The following is a 19202-nucleotide window of genomic DNA, read 5'->3' on the forward strand; positions in this document are numbered from 1 at the left end:
AGAGAGAGAGAGAGGAAAGGAGGGCGAGAGACAGAGACAGAAACATTGATGTGAAAGAAACACATTGTTCAGGCAGGGCATGGAATTGAAACCTTTAATTTGCAGGAGGAGGCTCTGTTCACAGAGCCAACGCGTCTAGGGCTTGTTTACTCTCTTTTTATCATTTCTATTTGACTAAGACAAAGAACTTGCAAATGTACTTCATACTAAAAAGTATGAATATTTGTTCAATATATCAACTCTTCATCAACCACAATTGATTTGAAGATAACCCCAGGACCATTTTCTGTTTGAATGTTGTCCAGAAACATTTTTAAAAATTTTGATGTTGTGGTTTCTTAGGAGACAGGCATGATACAAATCTAATGAGTTATTAAGATATCTTCAGTTTAATATATTATGTCTACCCATCTAAAAATTTTAAATGGAGAAGTGTCTGCAGAAATTGCATGTTTTTTTCACAGTAGTAATAAATAGAAAAACAATGATTTCTCCCATACTGGATTTGCACCTCTTTATATCAACCTTCAGTATATGATATATATGAGTATTATTTTTAAATTAAATTTATTGGGATGACATTGGTTAATAAGATTATATAGGTTTCAAATGTACATTTCTATGATGCATGAGCTGTATATTGCATTGTGTGCTCACCACCCAATGTCAAATCATCTTCTGTCACCATAGTGAAAGAGTATTAGATTATTTCCAAATATTTAAATAATAGCTCCTACCACATCTCTTTCTGGAAACTTCTTTCTTCAGTAGATGTCTACTGTTGCAGCCATGTTTATTTTAATGGCCCCTCTCTTTTTGTGATTTCAGACAGTCAGACAAGGTGGTAGACATTGCTTATCAAAGCTGTGCAAATCTGATTCTCTCTGTTTAAAAAAATTGCTTTGGAAACCAGATATAAAATAGTCTCTTTGTTAGGAACTTAATAAGAAAATGATATTATGCTAGCTAAATACATGGAAAGCACAGAAAATCAATCCACTTAGAGACAAGAAGGAAGGAGATGCCCAAAGAACAACCTAATTGTATATTTTCCAATTTTGCTTTCTCCCAAGTTTGTTTCTCCTTTGGGTTTTTGGAAATAAATGCTCTTTTAATAAATTTCTCTCTAATTAAGATAGCTAGGTGGTTTTTTTCACTTGTCAAAAGCATGTTTAGATATTCTTATATGGATTAAAACTTACTATTAATCTGGAACATAAGTTGTGGTTGTCTCCCTGGCTGGGTTGCTCAGTTGGTTAGAGAGTCATCCTGATACACCGAAGTTATGGGTTCAACCCCCTTCAGGGCACATACAAGAATCAACCAATGAATGCATAAATGAGTGGAACAACAAAATGATGCTTCTCTCTAAAATCATCCAGTGGTAGAGCATGGGCCTTTGAACCAAAGGATATCAGGGTTGGATTCCTGGTCAAGGGCAGGTACCTGGGTTGCAGGTGGGAGGCAACCAATCCAGGGGTCTCTTTCACATTGATGTTTCTCTCTCTCTCTTCTCTTCCCCCTTCCATTATCCTAAAAAAATTCAATGGAAAAAATATTCTCAGGTGAGGATTTAAAAACATTGTGATTATCATATAAATTTAATAATAGTTGGGTCAAAAGATGGTAGAATATTAGTAATTTGTAAGGGACACACACAAACTTTTGTTAGACTGCATATTTTTGAGAATTGATGGATATTTCCAAATTGTACACTTTATATAGAAATTCTTAGAAAATTCTATATAAGAAATATTTAATAGCATTAGTTTCTTATAGCTTTAGTGTGAATTAACACTGACAATGTATACCCTATTTGTAGAATCATTATAGCCTGGTTGTTTTGTTCTTTTTTTATAATGTATCCTTTTGTTTAGGGGTGAGCAAGGGTATTTTGCCATTTAATGAAAAACATTTTAGATCATTCTGAATTATATTAAATTACTATTCAAAAGAGCATAGCTACTTGGGAGCATGGTTTCTCATATAATGAATTAAGATTACAGCAAAAAAGTGGGCTTTTGCATTAGGAGGAGAATCCATCTGTCAAAATTTTTACATTGTGATTTCTTCATTGATATATTCAACAAATATTTATTGAGCATCTGCCATGTGCCTGGGATTAGCTGTTGAAGAATATCAAAATAAAAAGTTCTGGAACTCAAGGATGACACAAAAGAAATAAGTAAGCATGCTCTATCAGATGGTGATTAGTGAAGCATGCCCAGAGCTAAAGAAGTGTTCTCATATGCATTTTCCTGTAGTTTAAAAGGTTAAAATATAACTCTCTGACTTCATGTAGAAAGAATATGTAAACTGCAATGAACTAGTAGCTTTTTTCTGTGATATGATTAACCAATAAGAACCACAATTCTGGCATATAGGCTGTCTAGAATCTGAAAGAAAATCTAGAGGAATTCATTCATTTTTGCTGAATTTAAAGAATCATATAGCTTGACTCTTATTTTTACAAGATGACTGATCACTAATAAGTCTTCTTTCACCTGTCAGTTCTCCAGAACATCCCCCCCCCCAAAAAAAACTACAGGTTCTGGAAGATAAAAACCATGTCTGGGTTGTTTACTAATGTAGTTCAGAACCTAGTACATTATATCAATAATATATCTTTGAATGAATAAATAATTTTAATTGCATGGTTTTCGGATTACATCATATCCCAAAGAACATTTCCAAAACTCCCAAAAGATAACTGGTATTTCTAGATAGATAGATGATTGGGATTACTAGATTACTATAGGTACATACAAATAGAGAATGCAATTGTAGCAAATTTTTCGAAGACAACGCATGGTGGCGCTGCAGGCTAAGGCGAAGAGAAAGAAAAAGAAAAAAAAAAAAGAGCCCAGGAAATTCAACTAATTCTACCTCAGATCGCTAGAGGAGGAGAAAAGCCTGCAACGGAGCTGAGGACCAGAGAGTGTCCAGAGAATGCTACTCAGCAACAGTTCAGGACAGATTACCAACTGAGAGATCCATCCCTATCGCAGTCCCATTGCTCCCCAAGGTGGAGCTGGGCCCGGTTCCTGGAAAGGTGTTTGTGAAATAAAGATGGAGGTCGGAGGGGAGCGCTTTCCTAAACAAAGGCAAGTCCTGGTTCTCTTTCTTTTGGTGGGAGTGGCTCTGGCAGGATGGGAATCCCGTCGCTATTCCGTGATGGAGGAAACAGAGGGCGGCTCCTTTGTGGCCAACGTGGCCAAGGACCTGGGGCTGGGAGCGGGAGAGCTAGCTGCGCGGGGAGCCCGGGTGGTCACTGAAGATAAGGAACCCCGATTGCAGCTTGATCTGCAGACCGGGCACTTGATATTAAATGAGAAACTGGACCGGGAGGAGATGTGTGGCTCCACTGACCCATGTGTGATGCATTTCCAAGTGTTACTGAAAAAACCACTGGGAGTATTTCGAGCTGAGCTACTGGTGAGAGACATAAATGATCATTCTCCTGAGTTTTCTGAAAGAGAAATGACGCTGAGAATCCCTGAGACTAGCCCTCCTGGGACCGTGTTTCCTCTGAAAAAAGCCCAGGATTTGGACGTGGGCAACAACAACATCCAAAACTACAGCATCAGCCTCAGCTCCCATTTCCATGTTTCCACCCGCGACTTAGGAGATGGCAGGAAATACCCCGAGCTGGTGCTGGACAAGGAGCTGGATCGTGAGGAGCAGGCCCAGCTCAGATTAACCCTCACAGCCCTGGATGGCGGCTCTCCACCCCTGTCTGGCACCGCCCAGGTGCACATCTTGGTCTTGGATGCCAATGACAATGCCCCTGAGTTTGCACAGAGACTCTACCACGTGCAGGTCCCTGAGAACAGCCCTGTAGGTTCCCTAGTTGTCAAGGTTTCTGCTAGAGATTTAGACACTGGGACAAACGGAGAGATATCATACGCCCTTTCTTATAGTTCTCAGGAGATAAGCAAAACTTTTGAAGTAAACAGCCTTTCAGGAGAAGTTCGGCTAATCAAAAAACTAGATTTTGAGACAATATCCTCATATGAGCTGGATATAGATGCCTCTGATGGCGGGGGACTTTCAGGAAAATGTTCAGTCTCCATTGAGGTGGTGGATGTTAACGATAATTCCCCAGAACTCACTGTTTCATCACTTACCAGCCCCATTCCCGAAAATTCCCCCGAGACGGAAGTGGCCCTGTTTCAGATTCGAGACCGAGACTCGGGGGACAACGGAAGGATGACTTGCTCCATCCAGGATGATCTGCCCTTCCTCCTGAAGCCAACTGAAGAGAATTTCTACACCCTGGTAACGAACGGGGCCCTGGACAGGGAGAGCAGAGCAGAATACAACATCACCATCACTGTCACTGACTTGGGGACCCCCAGGCTGGGAACCCAGCACAACATCACCCTGCTGGTGTCCGACGTCAACGACAACGCCCCCGCCTTCACCCAAACCGCCTACACCCTGTTCCTCCGCGAGAACAACAGCCCCGCCCTGCACATCGGCAGCGTCAGCGCCACAGACAGGGACGCGGGCGCCAACGCCCAGCTCACCTACTCGCTGCTGCCGCCCCACGACCCGCGGCTGCCCCTGGCCTCGCTCGTGTCCATCAACGCGGACAACGGCCACCTGTTCGCCCTGAGGGCGCTGGACTTCGAGGCGCTGCAGGCGTTCGAGTTCCGCGTGGGCGCCACGGACCGCGGGTCGCCCGCGCTGAGCAGCCAGGCGCTGGTGCGCGTGCAGGTGCTGGACGCCAACGACAACGCGCCCTTCGTGCTGTACCCGCTGCAGAACGGCTCTGCGCCCTGCACCGAGCTGGTGCCCAGGGCGGCCGAGCCGGGCTACCTGGTGAGCAAGGTGGTGGCGGTGGACGCAGACTCGGGCCAGAACGCCTGGCTGTCGTTCCAGCTGCTCAAGGCCACGGAGCCCGGGCTGTTCGGCGTGTGGGCGCACAATGGCGAGGTGCGCACGGCGCGGCTGCTGAGCGAGCGCGACGCGGCCAAGCACAGGCTGCTGGTGCTGGTCAAGGACAATGGCGAGCCCGCGCTGTCGGCCAGCGTCACGCTGCACGTGCTGCTGGTGGATGGCTTCTCGCAGCCCTACCTGCCGCTGCCCGAAGTGGCGGCCGACCAGGCGCAGGCCGACCCGCTGACCGTGTACCTGGTCATCGCGTTGGCGTCGGTGTCGTCGCTGTTCCTGTTCTCGGTGCTGGCGTTCATCGCGGTGCGGCTGTGCAGGCGGAGCAGGGCCGCCTGGGTGGGTGGCTGTTCGGTGCCTGAGGGCCCCTTTCCGGGCCACCTGGTGGACGTCACCGGTACTGGGACCCTGTCCCAGAGCTACCAGTATGAGGTGTGTCTGACAGGAGACTCTGGTAGTAATGAGTTCAAATTCTTGAAGCCTGTCTTCCCCAATATTCTAGGCCAGGACATTGGGAGGAAGGCAGAGGGAAATCCAACATTCCATGATAGTTTAGGTATCTGAAACTTTTCACTTGCACCATTAGTTGTTGTGTCCTTTATCTTTCCTTGATTTTTTTTAATGCAGTATTAGCCTGTAGTTCTACTTGTTTTTCTTTTTCTATACTATATTCCTTAGCAGTTATTCTTTGTTTTGTTGTCCTGTAATTATTTTTTTCAATTACTATATTATTAGTAAAAAAAAATACCAGGAAATTTCATATTTCTGACTAAAAATTTTAGTACTGATTTCTTAAGGTTAACATGAAAGTTAACCTCTTGAAATAAATGTAATTCTAAATTTATAAGTATTCATGACACTACATAAGAATATGATTCCTTTCTACCTACTTCATTTTTAAATTGTAGAGGTTTTATTTAGTTTTTATTATTTACACAGCTATGACTTTGTTATAACCCATTTTGGGTAGAATCAATTTGTATTCACCCATATCCAGTTTCTTTCAAACTCTGTATTTTTTGTTTTTATCAATAGGCAACATGTATAATTTCATGCTGTTTATATCAAACTCACAATTGTAATTATTAGACTTTCTAAAATACATGTTACCGCATGAAAATATATCTTTCTCATCTAATGTTGAGAAAAATCATGGGTTTTTTCTTATACTTAACTGAAGTTATGATCCTGATAAGAGTCCTGCACAGTTTTACTGGATACCCAGATCGGCTGTGTTTAACTTGTTCCTATAAACTCTGAAGATCAATAGACGCTAGGACCAAGTAATACATTGCTTGAAATTGTCTCTTGCTATTGCAAGGAATTCTCAAGTGAGCTCCAAATTCTGGGCCTAGAGGAATTTGGAAAAATAAATTGTAGAATTAATTGTAGAATTAATATTAAAGAAAACTTTTTAAAGGATATGTGAATGAAGGTGATGAATGGTTTGAAGAAATAATCAGTTCTATTTTCAGGAGCCTCTTAACTTTGCAGATACTATGGGACAGTGTGGTAGGCAGAATAATGCCCTCCGTAAGACATCCGCATCCCAGTCCCTGGAACCTGTGACTATGTTATGTTATACTGCAAAGGGGGCTTACGATTCAGATGGAATTAAGGTTGCTAATCAACGAACCTTGTAATGGGGAGAATATCCTAGATGACCTGGGTGGACCTGACTCAGTCAGCTGAAAGGCCTTCAGGCAGAGCTGAGTGTTCCCTGAGATGAAGAAGAAATTATGACTGTGGGCAGCAGCTTCAGCTGGTGTCCAGAGTTGCAGCCTGCCCTTTTGGATTTTTGACTTGCCTAGCCACCCCCTCTGATTTTTTATTTGCCTAGCCAGCTCCCACAATTGAACCAATCACTTCCTTGCAATAAATCTCTTTATCTCTCCTGCTGGTTCTGTTTTTCTTGTTGAACCCTGACTGATACAGAGTTGGAAGTGGAGTGCTGCTGTAACAAATAACTAAAAATGTAGAAGTTGCTTTGGAATTGGGCATTAGGCTGAGGCTGGAAGAATTTTAAAGAGCATGATTTTTTAAAGCATAGATTGTTTTGGACAGAGTGTTAGTTGAAACATGGATAATCACTCCGATAGCAAAGACACAGAAGAAAGTGAGGAGCATGGTGGAGAAAACATATATTGCCTTCCAGAATACCTAAATCATGGTAAAGAGACTATTGGTAGAAATAGGAATTACGAAAATGATATTGGAAACCAGAGGAAAGGAAATGAGAAAAATGTTATTGGAAACTGGAGGGAAGGAAATCCTTGTTATGTGCTGGCAGAAAACTTAGCTGAATCATGTGTCCTGCAGTGGAAATGTGGAGAGAAGGACTGGTCAACAATTAACTTGATATTTAGCTGAGAAGATTTCCAGGCTAGGGTGGAAGCTGCAGCCTGTTTTCTTCTTGCGGCTTTTAGTAAAATGTGAGAGGAATGAGATAGATTGAGGGAAGGACTGTTAAGCAAAAAGAAACCAGAATTTAATGATTTGCAGCCTATTCAAATGGTTTAAAAATGCTATAATTAGGAGATTCATTATCAGGAAAGCATGTTCTGGAGAGAAAATCAAGGATGTTGTGTGGCAAAGGGGAATCAATTGCCAATGGGATTAAGGTTGTGATAATCAGCTGGCCTTTAAATTGGGAGATTGTCCTAAGATATCCAGGTGGTTCCAGTGTAATCACAAGAGCCCGTAATAAGAAATGGAAGTAGGAAGCAGAAAGAGAGTCGGTATCAGAGTGATATTATGTGCAAAAGACTGAACCAGCCATTACTGACTTTGAAGACAGAAGGGAGCCACAAGTGGGAGAGTGCAGAAGCTAGAAAAGGTAAGGAAAGTATTTTTACTTAGAGCCTCCAGAAAGGAACGCAGCCCTAACTTAACTTTAGCCCAGTTTAACTGTTGAGCTCTAGAACTGTAAGATAATATATTTATGTTTTTAAGCACTAAGTTTGTGGTAATTTGTTACAGCAGCAATAGGAAATGAATACATGTGTCTACTAAAAAATCCATTTCCAAGACCATTTTTTCTTTCCTTTCTGGGTCCAAATATTCATGTTCCCATAATCCCTTGCAGGTAGGTGTATCATATAACTCAGTTATTGCTGTCAATTTAAAAGTATTATTGAGGGATTGGTCTTAAGGGAGGAAATATTTTTGAAAAGGCTAGTCTCAGGTGGCATGTTCCTTAGATCTTTACTCTTTCTTTCTTTCTTTCTTTCTTTCTTTCTTTCTTTCTTTCTTTCTTTCTTTCTTTCTTTCTTCCTTCCTTCCTTCCTTCCTTCCTTCCTTCCTTCCTTCCTTCCTTCCTTCCTTCCTTCCTTTCTTTCTTTCTTTCTTTCTTTCTTTCTTTCTTTCTTTCTTTCTTTCTTTCTTTCTTTCTTTCTTTCTTTCTTTCTTTTAATTAATCCTCACCTGAGGATATTTTTCCATTGATTTTTTTTAGGGAGAGTGGAAGAGAGAGGGAAAGACAGAGAGAAACATCGATGTGAGAAAAACAGATTGGTTGCCTCCTGCATGAGCCCTGATTAGGGCCCAGGCCGGGGAGGAGCTTGCAACCAAGGTACCAACTAAGGTACATGCCCTTGACCAGAATCAAACCTGGGTCCCTTTAGTCTGCAGGCCAACGCTTTATCCACTAAGCCAAAACAGCTATGGCTCATTTTCTTTTTTCTTAACCAGCATGGGTATTGAGGGGGAAGCCTTGAGTTGAAGCAATCAACTTGCAACCATAAGATAAGTGCCGTAAACAAAGGTTTATATACTAAACCTTTAGCATATAAGTATGATAAGATAGAAAGCCCCCGAATTTTCATAGCATTGTTAAACTGCTGCAACAACTCTGCACTACCTTCTCACAGCCTACATATGAATAAAACCCTATGTGATTAAGCAACTGTAATTGGGATTTCTGTTGAATACAGAGAGATGCATTCCAAATTGGCACATCTCTCTTCCTCATGAGTCAGGTTGATTTACACAGTTGTCTGACTATGTCTCAGGTTGTCTATTTAAGATGTTTGAGATGCTTGTCAGAAAAGCAGTTTTGTTTTCCTTTAAGTGTTATCCAAGGACAGTACTCTGAGCGACTGTGGCTGAGTTCATATCTTCATGCAATTTGGCTAATACAAATACACACAGATAAATGAACTTCCAAAGAAATATTCCTGGATGGTAACAACCCAAACCATTGAGTTTTAGGGAGAATAGAACAAGAAGGCAAGCTGATAAATGCCAATTATGTGCTTAAACCTGAATTAGTGGTATCCTTACAAGATGACTACAATGTTTATACAGCAATCCAGAACAATGGTTTCTTTCTCAGACAGGAAAAGAGCAGGGCCAAAACATTTTTACTTAGTAAAATAAATGGACTAATATGAGTCTTGAAAATCATCATATGCATATCAGCAATCTATGTGTTTTGGTAGAACGTGCCTTGTGGGAGGATCAGAATTTCCTAACTGCCTTTTCATAATAAAGAGGTGCATGTTTTGAGACAGGCCCAGAGACCACAATGTGTCAGTATCCACTACTCCTTCCCTGTCTTCACAAATACTTCATTGGTAAAGTGTAGAATGAAAGATATCTCCAAAGGATTAATATTTGTTCTTCAAGGATTGATCTGAATACCTTGAAAAGAGATTACTTGAAGTTTATCAGCGTAATCATGAAACATCAATAGGAATCTATCACTATACATGAATGGTAATACCTCAAACAATTTTTGAACTTCATAGCTGCACCCAGAGTGTTTGTCTATGTGTGTGTTTGTGTACATGTGTGCATTTGAGCATGTGTGTGTCCAGGGGAGTAGCTTTAGTAGATGGTGGAGATGCACTGCATGTGCAGATATATATAATAGAGTAACATTACTTTTCCATTTCTTTCCATATTGTAAACATATGTTCCTTTAATGCATAAATGTATGTAATAAAATAGGCATTAGTAACATATTCTAGAAGAGATCATTTTTGCAAACTACAGGATTTTTCTTCTTGTAAATGTAACAATGCAGCATTATTTGATCTAGAAGTTTGGTAGCCCTCTTGACCTTGAAAGAGCAGTCCAGAAGAGAGAAGTGTAACATATATGGCCTTTTATCTTCCAATGAGATCAGGAAACAATAAAGTTGACATCAGGATGTGACATGGCAGGAATTAGGGTGAGGCCAAGTTGTGTAGGATCAGATCATGTCTTGAATCAAACATTGAAATTCTGTTCATAATGGATTTTTTCATTAAGTTTGATTTTTTAGACTAGGGTCTGTCTTTACTACCAAGTTTTTGAGTGACCCATTAATTTTTCTTCTGAGACATTTGCCTTGCTGTTGTCCGGATCCTGTTGGTTATTTCCAACTTTCAAATTCAAATGAGCATCACAGCACTAGTGATGGTGGTTACATCTGGAATCTGAGCAGTAAAATATGGATCAAGTTCCTCTCCATTGTGAATATGGGATAACAACAGCAACAGTGGAAGAATACAAAGATATCCAAGCAGATCTGATGAACTGGAGTCCTGTAGACTGGAAATGGAAGAGCACCTGCATGATTGTGATTGGCCAGGAAAATTGTTTATGTATTTTTCTTCCAGGTGGCATGCATCAGTGTGAAAAATATTATATATTAGGTAAACTTGATTTGCTACTACATTGTTAAGAATTTTTGCATGTGTGTTTGTGAGTGATATTTAATTTTTCATATTATGCCATTGTCAGGTTTTAGTTTCAGGTTTATACAGGTTTCATAAAATGAGTTGGCAATTGTTTCCTTTTTCTCTTTGATGAAAGAGTTTGTATAAGATATTATTTCTTTATCTACATGATAGAATTTATCACAGAAGCCATCTATGACTAACACTTCTTTGTAGGAAGATTTTGAATTGCAAACTTAATGACTAAGGTATGCTACAATTGCAATTTTCTCTTATGTAGTTGGCGGCTTGTGTTTTTTAAGTTATTTGAACATTTTATCTATGGTGTTAAAGTTATTGGACTAAAGTTATTGATAATATTCCTTTATCATCTTTTCTACATATTTATATTATGCCCCTCTTTCATTCCAGATATTGGTCAAATATGTTCTCTCCTTTTGTCTTTATCAAATATTGCCATGAGTATATCAATCTTATTAATCTTTTTTAAAAACCAACCCTTGTCTTTGTTATTTTCCTATTGACTTCTGTTTTGTTTCCTTGATTTCCACTCTTATATTTTTATTTCTTTTCTTATACCAAGTTTGGTTTTAGTTTTCTCTTCTTTTTGCAGCTTCTCTGAAAGTTTAGATCATTGACTCTGGGCCTTTCTTTTCTAATATAGATTAAATATATGAAAATATAAATTAAAGCTATACACTTTTTCCCCTATGGATTACTTAAGCTGCATTTCATGAATTTTGGTATTGTGGTTTTATTACCATTCAGTTTGAGTTTATCTGTAATTTTCCCGTTGACTTCTTCTTTAACCCATTGGTTAACTAGAAGTATGTTATTTAACTTCCAAATATCCAGGGATATCATTTTTAACATATAAAATAATTGTTTTGGTCTGAGAACATAGTCCATATGATTTAAGTCCTTTGAAATTATTGAGTTCTGATGTGTTGTTGTTATCTAACATATGGGTTACTGTAGAGGGCTGCCTGGGAGGCACCTAGGCATTTTCTTATAATTATTGTCAATTGAACTCAGAGCACAGGCAGAGCCACGCCCTGGGAACATGCTTCCCCAATAAGGGTGGACATGTTAATCAGGCAGGGGCGGAACTAGATATGTAAATCTAGGCCTTTAAAATAAACCTGCTGTGTGGCTCAGGCCGCTTTTTTGCCGCCTCTCCATCAGAGAGGATGGCGCCCACCTGGCCCCAGCTTAAACTCTATTTCTGCGTCTTGGTCTTTCTTTAATTTCTTAATCCCCAGCTCCTCCACTCAGCAAATGGACTGTTTCCTTTTCCATGCGGGACATGGAGAAGAGAGAAACAGCCCCCCACATTTGGCGCCCCGAACAGGGACTGAGTACGGAGGCAAGAGAAGAAAGCGAGGGGGTCACTCCCAGAAGCGTGTGCACACAGATTTAAAGGAATAAGGTAAGGGGAGTGTATTGTTGTGAATTGATATGAAATAGCTAGGTGTAAAACGTGGGTAATCCTCAAAAAAATGCTTTAAACTATGCTCTGTTAATTGTAGTCAAATTCTCGATTTCTTTCTTAAGCTTTGTTGATGAAACCTGGGAAAAGGTTAGAAAGCAGTTGTGTGACCAATACTCAGCAAAAAGTCCAGAGAAAATTCCTATTTTAATCGGTGATGGCCTTGATTCAGCACAGGAGAGTTTAAGAATGTCTAAGTGGGGTGCAGCCACGGCCTTACAGCCTGGAGTGGAAGGGTGCGAGTCTCTAAGAATACCATCTGCACCTCCTCTGCCTCCACGTGTAAACTACTTGTAACCAAGTAGAAAAGGATTAAAGGAATTTCTCAGCAACTGCCGATCATTCTTTATCTTAAAACATCTTTTCTTTCCTTAAAAAAAAAATAAATAAAAATTGAAAAATAAAGTAAAAAGAGTAAATGCCAGACCATTTCTGAATCTTCCCCTAAGAAACAAGGAGGTGGGGAAGCTCACGTGGTCATCCAATATGGACGTCACTCCCCAAGAAAGCCACTTCTTCGCCTCATCTTCGCCATCTTTATCCTTTTTTTCCAGCTAATGACTTAAAGCTTTTACAAATTCATAAATGCATCTGGGATTTCTGTGCACATGTAAAGGGAAAAGGCCAGTTTAAAAACGAGTGTGCATAGTTTTGAGCTGATCTTGACCTTTTGCTGTGTACAGAATAAAAACCCGAGACTGTTTTGGCCTTAAAAATGGCGGAGATGAACCTGAGAAAGAAATACAGGCTGGTTTCCCAAGGCGATCTAAAGTAGCTCTTTTGAAATTTCTTGACTTCCCCAGCAGGAAAATTGTGACCATTTTGAAATTTAGCAGTTATGCCAGGCTTATTGGCTGGAAACTTAAAACTTTTAAGTTCAAATCATATAAAAGTATTGAGACTTATAATACTGAAATGTTGATCTGTGTATGCCTAGTATGAAGTCTAGATGATAGAAGTTAATCTATTAATTGAAAATGCTTTATATTTTATTTGAAATGTATCCTTAAATGTAAAAGTCTCTTTTCTTGCCATTGAAAAAGTTTAAAGCTACATACTTTTTTTAATGGAAGGAGGGGTAGACACGCCCTTCCCCTAGTGTGTAGGTAATCCAATTCCCGCCAGCAGCCATCTTTAGGAATGTTAATTTGCATTTCAATGGCTACACCTTTTGCTAGAGACCTTCCAAGAAAAGGTCAAGCAGCCAAAAGGTGGCTCCTTTGAAATCAGCTTTCCGCCAGTAGTCATTTTTTAATACAAGTTTTCTTCTCAGTTTCTCTGTGCAGAAAAAACATGGTTTAAAGTTAATTATTAGATTTTAAAATTTATTCTTAAAAATATAAAAGTGTAGTTAATCAAAGAACTGCTAATATTTGACTTGTAAGCTCTGAAAGTTTAAAGTGCAAATTTGAATCAGGAGAAATTAAATATCTAATGTATAACTTGTTTTTATAAAAATAAAATGTGTTTTCTCTTAAACGATTAGGAATTCAAAAAATGTTACTCATTGGTCTGTTTTAAAAAAAAGGATTAATTTTATGATCTCAACTGAAAAATTTTTAATACAAAAACCAGTTTAAATTTGATTGATATGCTTTAAGATAATTATAAAAGGTATAAACAGCTAATGGGATTTCTGCTTGTGTGAATATAATGTTGGTCATCTATCTTTCAGGGGTTTTGGTTTGCTCTGTCAAAGAACAGTGTAGACAGCCGCCACTTTGAGCTGCCTAACTTGGCAGCCGCCATGTTGGCCGCATGGCCTGCCGCTCCCCTGGGGGCTGCCATCTTGAAACAGCGAAGGCCCCTCCCTCTGATTTAGTCAATCACCAAAGGAGTGTCTTCTCACTGAGGCAGGATGGAATTTCAGGGGTGGAGCTTTAAGGCGGAGTTTTACTACGGAAATGCGGATGGGACAGAAAGTGTGCTTGCCTCTCGAATTTATTTAATACTATTTTTAAGAAAACATTTTTAATACTTAATAAATTAGCAATCATGGTCTTAATATAATTTCAGTGGTATGATAGACCAATGTTTTCAGCAGTTGGCTTTATAAGGGCCGACAATAGAGCTCGTATTTCTTAAAAGGCTTGTAGATAAGAGACATTTTTAAGTCATCTTAAATTCTCAGTAGAACCATAGTTATACATATATCATAAACAAATAAAGAGTAATTGATTCCATGGTCAAGACTAGATCCTATTATGTTGAGAACTGCTTTTAAATGTTGAAAATTTTTTAATTAGATATGTATTTGACAGTTTTTCCCAAATACAATATTTTAAAATATAATATGCTTGGTTACATAAGGAATTTCTGCCAAATAAAAGAAAAAATTGATTTATTAGTAGCAATGTCTTTATTTAAACTAACGAAAGCACCATGCTGCTGCATTTTAAATTAGGATGGAGGTGGGGCAGCGTTTGCACCTCGTGTATCAGACATAAAATTACTAAATTTACTAATCTTTGTAAGCAATTGAATCCTAGTAAAGTAAAATTCTTCTAAAAAGTTACTGAAGGCTTCCCATGATCCCTCTGTATATGCAAATAAGCCGAAAGGGAATGCTGTTTAAAAATATTATTTTAAATTTAATAAAAAGGAGAAATTTTAATATTTTGAAATATCTTCCACTAATATTTATAGGATAATCTAATGCTTTGCTGTTAAAATACCAAATCTGAAAATAAGTACAGTCACCATAAATGTTTAATGACTTTGACTTGAAATACATGGCCTTGTGGCACTATCAGTCAAGATCTAAGAAGTAATCCTATAGGTTACTTGGTGTAAAAGAGAAAGATTTTTCTTTTTTAAGTTGAAGTTCTCCAAGTGTAATCCAGCAGGAAGAAGACAAACCAGACAATCAACAGCCCAGAGACCACCTGGGGCACAGTAAAGTGAAGTATGGTAACAATTAACTCTGGTAAAAATTGTAAGTTTCATATTGGTCTTAGAAGGCACATTTTTCCTTTACCTGGGAAGGACAGCACAACTATCCCAAGGTCAGAGGGCTCCAGTTGGTGTGTCAACTCAGTGTTCTGGAGACCCAAAATTGTAATCTACATAAAGTGCCTAAGTTTAACCCAGGTCACCCAAAGATTCGAGACCCAAAACTGTAATTTTGATAACATGCCTAAGTTTAACCTGGGTTACCCAAGGACTCTAGATAATGTGTTTACCCAAAACTGTAGTTTGGATGGCATGCTGTCTCTGTTTCTGTAAATAGCCTTTTTTTGCAAACGAGGTTCCTCATTCCAAACTTGAGACAGCCAATTTAAAATTGAATTGTCATGACCTAGCGCAAAGAATATTCTTACATGGTATTATTCTACAAGTTTCATTTATAATTTTGATGCTTTAAAACAGTATATTGTGCATTTATCCCAAACTTACAAATAATTCAATTAATATTTAAGGACATGAAGGGATTTATTCCCCCTGGGAAGGCACTTAAGCATTCTGTATTGACCTCTCTTGACCTTTTTGCCAAGAGGATTTCCTCTTCTCACAATCCAATTGTCTATAGCTGTTATCTGAGCTCTCCGTTCAAGCTGAGATCATGAAAAGCTGGTACCATGGATCTGTCTCTGGCCCAATGGCGTAAGTTGGGCCCTCTCTGGAGAAGAAACCCGGGTTCCCTATGATCAATGCCGGGGTCCTGCCAGCAGGCGAGGGGATCCAAAGGTAGTTTCTGGGCATGGAGGCCAGAGGGACATAGGCTACCAAGGAGACAAAACTGAACCTCACATCACCCTACTTGGCCCAGAGATGGCTGGTAGTCAAAGACGGGTAAGACCCCACAGCGTGGGGCGACCTAAGACAGGCACAGTCGGGGGCCAATAGGAGAAAACTTGGGGTTCAACAGAGGTGGGGCACAGATCCTCACCCCCACAATGGTGCAGGGGCTTGAACACTCACCCCTTCTGAGGAAGGTCTCCTGTCCCCATGGCTGCTTCTTGCTTCCCATGCCCAGCCCAGATCAGGAACCAAATAACAAAAGACTTGGTCCAGCTGAAAATGGTACCCAGAAAAATGAAGACTTAGTTAACAGACCCTAAATTTAAATCTAGCCTAACAACAGAAATGCTTAAGCCTCCTCAAGGATGTAAAGTGATCCTTTCAATTAATATTTACAGTGTAAATTAAGATCATTGTTAAAATATTAAATTTGACAGTAAAATAGTTGTTAAGTTTTCAAATTAATTAAATTTGGCTAACTTGAAATAAGTAATTATTCAAAAAGTATTTACCAAAATTTTCATTTCGTGGTAAAATTGCTTAACATGCAAAAAAGTTATCTAGACTGCATTATATATTTTCCAAAAAATCCTCCTAATTAAATAAAAGAAAAAAAGGGGGGGGGGGGATAGTGGAAAAATATAGTGGAAAAATTCCATGTAAGAAAATAGATCCTATAACTAAATTAAAATTTTTTCTTTAGCGAGACACCCAGAAAAAAAAACACACATTATGTCAGGGAAAGCCAGGAGAAGATCATTTCAAAGAAAAAACCCCAAGTAAGGTTTTGTTTATTAACCTTTGGTCGAGAATACATTTGTATATTTTCAGAAGAACAGCTCCGAGACCATGTGGATTCCTGCAACAACAGATCCCAACTGACCAGATTGCTCCAGCCACAAAGACAGGAAAGACAATTCAAAGATAGAGATGGTGAAGACGCCTTGTCATGATAGCAGTCAGCACCTGTGCATTGCTGCAGGTTGCCCAGGACCAAGAGCAAGGAAGAAGGAGCAATGCAGCCAATTCGGGTGCCAGAGCATTACATCCGTCACCACAATGGACTCAGACATTCACTCAAAAGGACTAAGTACTGCCCTAATGACAGCAAAAAGAAAAAAAAAAAGAAAACTGAAAGACGCAAGGGACTGTTGTGCCAATATGGAGTCATCTGAAGAAGTTAACGACTGAAGCACAACAGATTGTGGAAAAGCAAGAAGTTGAAGCTACTTCTTCAACCATGTTCCTGCTCGTGCTAGCATCTGTTAGCTGTCAGTCTTCTGCAAAGTCTTGCACAGCCAAGTCCAAGGACTCTGAGTAAATATACACCAGCAGCAAAAGAGACTTTTTTTTCATTTAGTAGCAAAAATGTTAATATGTCTATAGTTCTGATTTCTCATATTGTTGTTTTGCATTGGCATTATTTTGTTATTATTTAATAGCCAGTTTTGTTCTTAACGTTCAAATTTTGAAAATGATAACATGTATGTAGTATAGTTTTTGCATTTGCATTGTTTGCAATTGTTTTAATTCTAGAGCCCTACTATTGTTTAAAATTTTACTTTTATTATAGTAGCTTAAAAACAAAAACGGGGGAGATGTAGAGGGCTGCCTGGGAGGCACCTAGGCATTTTCTTATAATTATTGTCAATTGAACTCAGAGCACAGGCAGAGCCACGCCCTGGGAACATGCTTCCCCAATAAGGGTGGACATGTTAATCAGGCAGGGGCGGAACTAGATATGTAAATCTAGGCCTTTAAAATAAACCTGCTGTGTGGCTCAGGCCGCTTTTTTGCCGCCTCTCCATCAGAGAGGATGGCGCCCACCTGGCCCCAGCTTAAACTCTATTTCTGCGTCTTGGTCTTTCTTTAATTTCTTAATCCCCAGCTCCTCCACTCAGCAAATGGACTGTTTCCTTTTCCATGCGGGACATGGAGAAGAGAGAAACAGCCCCCCACAGGTTACCTTGGTGAGTTTCCTTGTGTAATTGAAATAAATGTGTGTAGTATCCTATAAATTTCAAACTGAGTTGCTTGATAATGTTTAATCTTTTTTATGCTTGCCATTTTCCTACATGTTTTTCAACTACTAAAAGAAAAATGTTAAATTCTTCAACTCTGATTGTGATTTTCTGTATTTCTCCTTTAATTTCTAGCATTTTTTAAAACCTCATGTATTTTGAAGTTCTGTTATTTGACATGCACATAGATAGGATTAGTTTATCTTCTTGGTGAATTGACACTAATCATTATGAAACACCCATTTTGGTGTCTAATAATTCTTTCAAACTGATATTAATATTCAGCCCATATTTCTTACACTTAGAGTTTATGACATATCATTTTTTCATCTTCTCTTTATATTTTAAATATATTTTATTGATTTTTAAAAAATATATATTTTATTGATTTTTTACAGAGAGGAAGGGAGAGAGATAGAGAGTTAGAAACATCGATGAGAGAGAAACATTGATCAGCTGCCTCCTGCACATCTCCTACTGGGGATATGCCCACAACCCAGGTACATGCCCTTGACCGGAATTGAACCTGGGACCTTTCAGTCCTCAGGCCGACGCTCTATCCACTGAGCCAAACCGGTTTTGGCTTTATTGATTTTTTTTACAGAGAGGAAGGGAGAGGGCTAGAGAGTTAGAAACATCGATGAGAGAGAAACATCCACCAGCTGCCTCCTGCACACCCCCCACTGGGGATGTGCCCGCAACCAAGGGACATGCCCTTGACCAGAATCGAACCCGGTACCCTTCAGTCCACAGGCCGACTCTCTATCCACTGAGCCAAACCGGTTTTGGCTTCTCTTTATATTTTAAGTGCATCTTTTGTAAGCTATATAGAGTTGAATGTTGATTTTTTAAAAATCCAGCCTTATAATTTCTGCCTTTTAATTGGAGAATTCATGTATATTTAATATAATTATATAATTGTGTCTATTGCATTTTTATTCATTCCTTTGTTTCACATTTTCTTTTTTCTTTTGACTTATTTGTGTATTTTTGGTATTTCATTTTATTTCCTAAAGGGACTTTTACTTATAACATTTTGGGGGATATTCCCTCTAAGGATAAGAATATATAGCCTTTACTTATCACAATATACCTTAAATTAGTTTTATGCTACTTCACCTACAATGTAAAAAAACCCCACACAACAATTACCTATTATGTAATCCTCATCCTTTTTGCCATGGTACAAAAAATCAGTGTAAGACACAGGAGAAATTTAAGAAATCACATGGTGGAGAAGTGATATGGTGGTGACTATAATCAAATTGGAATATATTTCAGAAAGACTTTAATATCTACTGTCTATAAGATATTCCATATGAGAGAGAGATAATGAGGGTAGCCAGTATGGAAAAGCCTTCAGCCAGATTCCAAATTTAATTGTGCACTAGAGAA

At 39.1% G+C, this 19202-nt stretch overlaps 1 protein-coding gene across 1 annotated transcript; it reads left to right on the forward strand.

The window, feature by feature from the left end:
• Positions 1–17902, forward strand: LOC132235764 (protocadherin beta-15-like). The gene is made up of 2 exons (XM_059698653.1): positions 1–11524; positions 17748–17902. Exon 1 carries the CDS (start codon positions 3070–3072, stop codon positions 5455–5457), a length of 2388 nt encoding a protein of 795 aa, XP_059554636.1. The 5' UTR covers positions 1–3069; the 3' UTR covers positions 5458–11524; positions 17748–17902.
• The last annotated feature ends 1300 nt before the right edge of the window (positions 17903–19202 follow it).

The sequence above is a fragment of the Myotis daubentonii genome, chromosome 5 (assembly GCF_963259705.1).
Source record: "Myotis daubentonii chromosome 5, mMyoDau2.1, whole genome shotgun sequence".
NCBI classification, from domain to species: Eukaryota; Metazoa; Chordata; class Mammalia; order Chiroptera; family Vespertilionidae; genus Myotis; species Myotis daubentonii.